The sequence below is a fragment of the Haematobia irritans genome, chromosome 3 (genome assembly GCF_050003625.1).
Source record: "Haematobia irritans isolate KBUSLIRL chromosome 3, ASM5000362v1, whole genome shotgun sequence".
Taxonomy (NCBI): Eukaryota; Metazoa; Arthropoda; class Insecta; order Diptera; family Muscidae; genus Haematobia; species Haematobia irritans.
Window position 1 is genome coordinate 108,796,237 of NC_134399.1, and position 9,815 is coordinate 108,806,051.

The following is a 9,815-nucleotide window of genomic DNA, read 5'->3' on the forward strand; positions in this document are numbered from 1 at the left end:
GATTTCATCCATTTTTATGTTTTACGCTCTGATACTTCAGCTTGTGGCCAGATCGAGGAACTCTGCGACTAAGGTGGGGTGCGTCCAGAGTGATCTGGTGGTAAGTCGGGTTGGTTTAGCAGGGCAAAAGAAAAGATGACGCGTGTCGTGTGGTCCTTGGTTGCAAATTGGACATACGTCAGCTACGCTGCTATCAATCACTGATAAGTAGGAATTGAGGCGGCCACACTTACCTGATCTTAATTGGTCTAAAACTACCCTAGTCTGCCGTGGGAGGTCTTTTTCCTCCGGAAACACCGGTTCTACCGGTCCACCGAAAATGACATTTTCACGATAACCGACAATCGGTGTAAGAAGATAAAACGATCAACCGGATTTGATCACTTTTGACCACAATAAAGGATGAACTTATTATTAAACCTTAATATTAAGTAAATATCTAAGATTAAATAGAGTTGGAAACTATTATAGGCTATTTGCTATTAATACTAACTTTTTCTTTTGGTTATACATCAATTGTCCCTCATTGTATTGTATTGCATTTCTCTTATATAGACCGGATTTAGAGGAGCCTAAATATCGTAACAATAAAAAGGATTCCACAGAAACAGAAAAAGAGAAAAAATTAAAATCATCATCGACAAGCCACAAAAAAGAAAAGAAAAAAGACAAAGAAAAGGATAAAGAGAACGAAAGACATAATAAATCTACACATAAAAAGACATCATCGAAATCATCAACCACAGCTGCAAATAATAACGAAGTCAACAGTGCCAATCTCTTGGGTACTTCCCTAGAAGAATTACAACAACCCATAAATATTTCCAATACAATTTCTACCACCAACGCCTCAATCATTCCCACATTAGAAACGACCCAAGAGAAACGAAAGAAACACAAGTCTCACAAATCGTCTTCGTCAACAAAGGAATTGAAAACGTTGCAAAATAATGATAATAATGACACCATTGATACGTCTACTAAGGCTATCTCCAAAAAGAAGAAGGAGAAAAAGGAGCATCACCATAAAGATAAGAAAAAGTCTAGCCGTCACCATAAATCATCGGCGGCACCCATTAATGAATACGAGGAAGCATTGGGAATTTCTACGCCCAGTAAAGAAATATTTTAGGTTAAATTTATTTACACCTTTTATTCCATTTTTGAAGAAATTAAAAATTTAATTTGTTTCGGTATTTTATTATAGTTCTCAACATAATATTTATATATACATACATATAGTTTTACTGAAAACAAGAGAAAAGAATTCCCCGATTTTGAATCTGTTTGTTCCGTTTCGTTTTGATTTTTTCTTAAAGAAAAAATTGTAAAAATTTCGTTTTTGTTATATAAAAAGTAATTTGTACAAACAAACAAAAAAAAAAAATCAAATTTAAATAAAACTACACAACAAGTACTGTAAAACAATTTATGAACAATTATTTACAAAATCAAATATACATAAAGGCATACATAATTAGTTTCTATTACTAAGCGAGAACAGAAAACACAACACCCCTAAGAAAAAAGCATATTCAAATAAAAAATATTAATATTTTATATATAATCATACATTGTATAGTTTATATTTAATAATCAGTAATAATATAATCCATAAAATAAAAAAAACAATACAAATCAATTGGTATAAAGAATAAAAATGTAATACTGCAAAAAAAAGTAAGAACCAATACCAGCAGTATCATTCAATAATCAATCTCTACTAATTACGTCCAATATTTTTAAAATACATGCTTATATATATTATATTTTCAATTCTTTATAATGGCAATTGAAATGTTTAAAAAATCATATGTTATTGTTACTTCTCTCATATCGTATATGAAATTTTATTTTCATGTTAATATATTCTCAATTGATTAAGTTACACATTTCATATAAGAATAATTATAACCATTTCAAATAATCGATACTTTATTAATACAAGATTGACATTTTCATTAAAAGCAAATCATATTTCACAAAAAAAAATTTTTGAAATTCGCTTTTTGAATAAACTATATTTGCAAAGAATATTTTCTACACTTTGAGAACCTCCCAACAAATTTGAATAACTAATTTGCTTGATTTGGATCAGATACGACAAATTGTTATATCTAATTACAATTAAAGTTGATTCATTTAGATCTCAAAAATAAGATGAATCTAATGGAAAAATATAGAAAGCATTAGATTTTGTTAGATCTTATATCTGTTTCTTCACATATGCCCATATCTAATGTATCATTTTTTTTTGTAGATTCAATTGTAGCAAATCTAATACAATAACACATTATTTGCTTTTGTATTAAGAACTTATTGATTTTGAAATGGTTTTAATTAATATTCAGTTATTAATCAAATAATTGCATACCAATTCAATAACAACCTGTATGTTATTGAACATTTATGAGATTCATAGGAACAAATATAAAAAATGAATAAAAACACTGTTTAAAAAGTAAACATTTTAGTTTTATCTATAAAGGTGAGTATTAAGTTCGAGTTTAGCCGCTAATTTCGAAAATGGGGGCCTTTTCGGAAATGCAGTGTTGCGCAGTATCTGTTGCTCAACTTTCATTTTGTTGCGCAGCTGTTAGTGATCAGATGTTGCAAATGTGTTTTTTGTTGTTGTTTGTAACGCAAAAACACCGCAATTAGATGATTCTTCAAATCCGTCAAGGCTATGTTATTTACAGACAAACAATAGGTCTGTTCGCGTACTTTTCCAGTAAAAACTAGCAAGAGAGTAAGAATGTATTTTACTCTCTTTGCTTAAAATTGCTGAAAAGTACGCGAACGGCATGCAGTAACTATTTGCATATTCAAAATTTCAGCTTCTAAAACATTAAAAAAAATAAACGAATCCTGATTTTTTAACTTACAATTGTAGTTGCCGAATATCATGGCTGAATAAGGAGGTTGAATCACGATAATAAAAACAACAAATTTCAATATGTTGTTTACAATTTTAAGAAGTCAAAATCAGCTAATAAAAGAATCGTATGGCATTGGTAAAAGTGGCAATTATTGTATTGGTAAAAGTGGCAATTATTGTCCTGAAAAAAATAATTCAAATCAGAGAAAAATAAAGGTTCAAATTTAATTGCGTCACCTATGAGTGATTGTGAAGTGGATAATTCATCCGAGGAACGCCGATATGAGACAAATAAGACTATAATACCCACCAAAGTTAAGAATGGAAGTCAGTGAAATGGATCTTCGCCATCTATTAACAAAAACAGTTTATGATGCAGTTTAAAAACTGATGTGCGTGGTATTTTGGGTCTGGAATATGTTATCAAGATACTCTAGTCATCTTTGAACAATTCTCCAGCTATGAAAGCGCGAGTTTGTTTGAGATGCATTTGCTATGCAGTGTCATTTGGAGAGCTGCAATCACCATAAACATATGATTTTGACATCTTAAAATTTTGTCGAAATAAAAAAATTGAAATCATATGGGCCTATGATTTAACCTTCTTGGCAACATATGTCATGGTGTGCAAGATTTTACTGGGGAAAATCTCTAGCAAAAACCTGTAATTTCTCTATCTTATAACTGTCAAATGTAGTCTTTCTCCGGCTCTCTTTTTTTGTTGGTTTTTTGGTGTAAACGAAAGTAAAAATTTGTGATAATTATCAAAAATTATCGAGTTCTCGGACGGAGCTAATATCGTCAAACAATGTGAGGATGGTATTTTTTTCATGACTTTCGTATGAGCCGATCAACCCTTTAAGTAAGCATTACAATATTGTTCAATGAAATTAAAATAATATATGAATAGAAAAATTTCATGATACAGTGTGTTTTTTACTAGGTTTGTGCAACATATGCTATAATGTTGCTTTTTAGAATATTTGACGCCTGCATGTTGCGGGACAAATGACACTCGAATGTGTTGCGCAGTACATGCACGCAACATTGTTTCCGAAAAGGCCCTAAAGCAGAATAAAATTATATGAACATATTTTTGGCAAATTTTATTATAAATTGATGGGAAATGATCCAAAGCAACAATTGAATTTTTTTTTTATTTAAAATTAATTATAAAGGAAAGGAAAAGTAACCGTGAAAAATGGCTATTTTAGTGCGATAATGCGAATTTAATACCAGTCTTATACTGGCCAGAGAATTCCGTATGAATAGAAATCTAAAATAGGGGTTTAGCTGCAATACAAATAAAATTTAACCCAATGTCTATGAAAACTTAATAAATAAAATAAAATGCAAGTGCCTAGATGATAAAGATAATCTTACCTCTCATGAGAGTCTTGGGCGATTTTGAATTAACAAGGACTTGCAAATGTATGCCAGATAACTCTATAATGAAACGCTTGTGTTGTCATCAATAATAAATTCCATTTTTAGTGGCCATTTTCTAAATCTGAAATGAATTCAACCAAATTTGGCACACTTTACGACACTATCAATTGCACTCCTTGTGCAAACTTTGAATATATATGGGAGCTAAATCTGAACCGAATTCAACCAACACTATCAATTGCACTTTACGACACTATCAATTGCACTCCTTGTGCAAACTTTGAAATTCTGGCTTCTGGGGCCATATTAGGAGATATCGGGCGGGAGATATATATGGGAGCTATATCTAAAACTGAACCAATTTCTTCCAAATTCAATAGATTTCTATTCTGACCCAAAACACATACTTGTGCCAAATTTGAATTCGATTGGACTAAAATTGCGATCTAGAATTTGATTACAAAAATGAGTTCACGGACGGACATGGCTAGATCGACTCAGGAGCCGGCCCTGAGCAATATTGCCAAAGACACCATATGTCTATCTCGGGAATTGCAAACATATGCACTAACTTATAATACCCTGTTCCACGACCGATGATTTAACTGCTGTGACGTCACCTTTTAACCTTTTAAGGGCCAATTTCTCAATGGCTTTTTAATATTTATCGTGTCGATAAAACAGCTGATTCCATACAAAAATTTTACTAACCGGAGGTCTATCCTCCGGTTAAAATTAATCGGAGGATGAGAAACTGGCCATAAGAATGGTTTAAATCCTTGCAGTATATTCCCTTCAACCACTTTCATTGTATGACATTTCTAATAGTATGTTTATTGTTATAGGAATCGAGAAGAGGCAGAGGAAAACTTCTTAAACAATCATTGATAGGATAGAATCGGTTCAGAAGCAGTTTTTGTTGTTCGCTTTGAGATATCTTCATTGGAACAGTGATTTTGTTCTACCTCCTTACACCTTTAGATTGATGCTGATTCATTTACCTACTCTTATGAGCCGACCGACGATGTTGGTTTAGTTAGTGGTGATGATGTATACAGTGATGCCAGTATTGGGGATTTTCCCCCAAATTGGGGATATTTTTTCGTGAATGGGGACGAAATTTCTGTTTTGGGAACTTGGGGAATTTCCCTAAATTTGGGGATTTTTTCGAGAAATCGGTTTAATCTATTGTAACAAAATTTTATTTCTATAGAAAATTTTGTCAAAATTTTATTTCTATAGAAAATTTTGTCAAAATTTTATTTCTACAGAAAATTTTGTCAAAATTTTATTTCTATAGAAAATTTTGTCAAAATTTTATTTCTATAGAAAATATTGTCAAAATTTTATTTCTATAGAAAATTTTGTCAAAATTTTATTTCTATAGAAAATTTTGTCAAAATTTTACTTCTACAGAAAATTTTGTCAAAATTTTATTTCTATAGAAAATTTTGTCAAAATTTTATTTCTATAGAAAATTTTGTCAAAATGTTATTCTTATAGAAATTTTGTCAAAATGTTATTCTTATAGAAATTTTGTCAACATTTTATTTCTATAGAAAATTTTGTCAAAATTTTATTTCTATAGAAAATTTTGTCAAAATTTTATTTACAATTTTGGGATTATTTGTTTGGCTTGAGGTCATGGACTAATAAAAAATGCTGGTGTTAATGTTTTTCATTACTTTTTATTGAAATATTGCTGTTCTCGGATATTTCGATACACCATCGGCGATCATCTTCAGCGAGATATTATCTATAAATTGTAATAATTTAAATATTTTACAATATTAACTTTAACAACGTTTTGAAACAAAAATATAACATTAATTGTATTTACATTTTACAAAGTAATAGACTTTCTCCTTACGATGCTCATGTCTATCTGATTTATTATCTTAATTGTGTTTGTGATTTTGTATTAGATTTCTGTAAATCTGTGCACAGTGGTCTGCGTCGGCTTTGAAGTTCATGCGTTCCTCAGGGGGAGTATTTATTATAGTTAGCATCTCCAATGTATATCTCCTCCTAGTATTCTCTTCTATCGTCAGTATTTCAACATTTTTGAAGTTTATTTCTATAGAAAATTTCGTCAAAATTTTATTTCTACAGAAAATTTTGTGAAAATTTTATTTCTATAGAAAATTTTGTCAAAATTTTATTTCTATAGAAAATTTTGTCAAAATTTTATTTCTATAAAAAATTTTATTTCTATAGAAAATTTTGCCAAAATTTAATTTCTATAGAAAATTTTGTTAAAATTTCTCAATCAAAAATTCTACCCATCTACAAAACAATAAAATATCTACAACTTCTGGTACAATTCTACCAACATTGGCAACGTGTCTACCACCCAATTTTACTACTTGAATATTTAAAAGTAAATTTTGGCGTATAAATACAAGGTAACCGAACTCCCATTTTCATATCTCCAGCATTTGGAGGACGATCGCGACGATCTCTTGGGGTTGTGGCTCGAAATCTTGATCTTATTGCAGCTTGCTGGATTTGACAATTTTTGTTTTAATTATTACTGATTTTCTACAGCATAGCCAAGGTATATTTAGAAAGGTAGTTTCAAGCTATCAGATGATTACAATTTTTTCATTTGAGCAGAACTTTGATTGTCGGTATCTGCTTAAAGGCATAGGCGTAGCTAAAGAGGTTTTATGGGTTTTCCATCTCCCCCTACCAAATACCATTCAGTATTTCTTCAAATAATGATTATATATCATTGAGAATTTATTTTTTCTCTTTTTGAGGTATCTTCACAATGAGCACACATCGTAGCTTTTACCCCCTACGAAAATGTTGCTAGCTACGCCAATGTTTAATAGACAATTGTGACAAATAAAAATTCAAAATAAAATTATTTTATACCAAAAATTTTGAATTTTCAATTTGCTTTAAATTTATGACAGAAAAGTATCGAAATAAATTATCCTCATAATTGATGGTAAGAATTACTTCAATTATTCTTGTAAACCGTATCATATTTCGAAGCATACATCGATCATTTCCGGATTTTCTCTATTTTAAATTTCCAACTTGTTGAACATATTGTTCAACAAGTGAGAAATTTAATTCAATTTGACTGACAATCAAAGTTTCAATATGGCGGCTGACATTTTTGTTTTTGTAATACTAAAACTACCTTACTAAATCTGCCTTGAGCATAGCCTTTTTCTTTTTGTTTTTCAAAAACAAAAAACTTGTCAAAAAGGTATTTTTGTGAGGAATTTAAATTTAAATTGATTTTTGGGGACGAAAACATCATCAATTGGGGACAAGAGCCAGAAAAATACTGGCAACACTGGATGTATAGGTTAGTTAGTGGTAATATTCCATGCTCGGAATTGATGTCTAAGATTAAGATAAATATTCCTTTTAGGGCATCTAGGAATTACTAGTTTCTTTTTTTTTTTATTTATTCATTCAGAGCATTCTAAGCCTATTTGGCCAAAACAAAGCAATTACAATGGACTACTCTCTAGGTCTTCATACAATATTCATATACAATAATACGTAAGGGTGTAAAAAAATTTTCAATAATTAGATTAAGTAAACATTTACACTAAACTTAGAAATGTATAAATAAATAAGATACATAAAAAGTAACTCTCATGTGTAAGTTAATAGGAATACTTGCTTATATAAAAGGAAGAATAAAAAAGAAAAGAAAAAAAATATAACAAATATTCTTAATCGTAGCTAAAAATTATGTAAAACAAAACAAAAAAAATTTATTTGAGATATTTCCCAATGTAAACAATCAGTAATTAAAGTAAATACTCAAATATGGCTCACAAAAGTATTGAAACAATCTGTTTCACTAATTTCGAATTCAAAAAAGAATATGTGAAAAAAAAAAACTAACAAGTATTTATGAAAGTTCCCAATGCAAACATCCAGAATTTATAGTTGAGTAACTACTCGATTATATCTCACGAAAATATTGAATTAATTTGTTTCGATAAGTTTTCGTATTCAAACAAAATGTTTTTAATGTATCAGGGAGACAGTTGAAAAGTCTGGCTATGCGAGTCTGAAATGATTTGTTCATGTAGCCCATAGCATTCGAAATTATAAGCTGATTTGTTCTGCGAGAACGGGTAAAATGGAACAAATGTACTAAAAAAGAAGGTGATTGTTGCTTGTAAACATTATAAAAAAGAATTATCGAACGGATGTCAATATAACGCCAGAATGAACACCCCAGAAAATGCTTAGGAGATGCAGATACATGATCGAATCGTCTAAGAGAATACAGATAACGAACTACTCGGTTCTTTTCATTGATTTTCAACGTTCGAATTATGCTTCTGTGGAGTATATTCGTAGCATGAGCATTAAATGTAATTCAATATATCATTTAGTTGACACTAACTTAATTGATGTGATGAAGTCCAGAATTTTAGTGGATAAGCTAGTATTTAGTCTTGTGATGTAATATATCCGGCTGACGAGTCCTTCTCTGTAGCTGTTTACATCCCTCAGCCTCCACACCGCCATGGTCCGGATCATGGTGTGTACGCTGTCCCTACGTTATGGGGACGAGGACCTCACGGTCGGAAGGGACGGCAAAGTGGGCTTACAATTTTTTTTCTAAATTTCAACAAATAATAAAACCACTAACATTTTGTTACACAATAAAAAGAATACATATTTTTATTTAATAATTTCATTAGTAAATAATACAACATATTTGTCTAAAAGACATGTGCGAATTTATAGATTAAATTTTACATATAATTTTAATTTATTAAAAAAAAAAAAGAATTAATAACAAATTATATACTTAAAAGGGTGGTGGCAAGAGATAGGATAAATTTTATTACAACGATTAATTAAGACAATTAATAAATTAACAATTTTACAAAAATGTTGGATTTCGAAAAGAAAATCTGCTACATGAACACAACAAAAATTAGCTCAATACAAATGGATTAGATGTTTCAGATTACTTAAAACAAAATTCCAGATTTTGTTTCAAATTATAGTAAAAAAGATTAAATTGTATTTAATGGACTTGAAAAATTTGGGGGCATTGGGAATAAACAAAATGTATAACTCTATTTTTGAGATGAAAGTGATTTATGTAGGGATTTATGGAAGTGAATTGAACTTTTGAAATATTTATCATAACGAGTTTTTGAAATACCATTATTGTTATTTTAACATATCAACCAAGCGTAATTATGCTAAAATTATCTGTTCCTGTGGGCGGGGCTGTCTTTTTTTTCTTGTTTAAAGCTTTTAATAAAATTCGACTTTTTGAGTATTATGAGTGACAGATTTAGATACTTAATTATCACTATGGTAAATATAATGAATTTTGATTGTTCTTATTTGCCCACTCGTTTTTTGCTTGTTTTTTTTAGATCTAGGTACTTACAATATCTGACAACATGCTTGCATTACTTTGCTATAGCCATATACTTTGTTTAAAACCAAAGGACCACGTTTATCATCACAATCTCTAACATACGGCACGGCATTCTTACTATCAATATAATTTTGTTTAGTATTCTCGTTTCTCTGCATGCAG

At 30.1% G+C, this 9,815-nt stretch overlaps 1 protein-coding gene across 2 annotated transcripts in view; it reads left to right on the forward strand.

Moving 5' to 3' along the window:
• Positions 1–2,466, forward strand: part of g (adaptor-related protein complex 3, delta 1 subunit-like garnet) — a 30,794-nt gene extending 28,328 nt beyond the window's left edge. For both annotated transcript variants that reach the window (XM_075298813.1, XM_075298812.1), the window contains exon 15: positions 556–2,466. In XM_075298813.1, coding sequence (XP_075154928.1) covers positions 556–1,132 — 577 coding nt within the window. In that variant the 3' untranslated portion in view covers positions 1,133–2,466. The remainder of the gene's footprint in view (positions 1–555) is intronic.
• Positions 2,467–9,815: the final 7,349 nt, after the last annotated feature.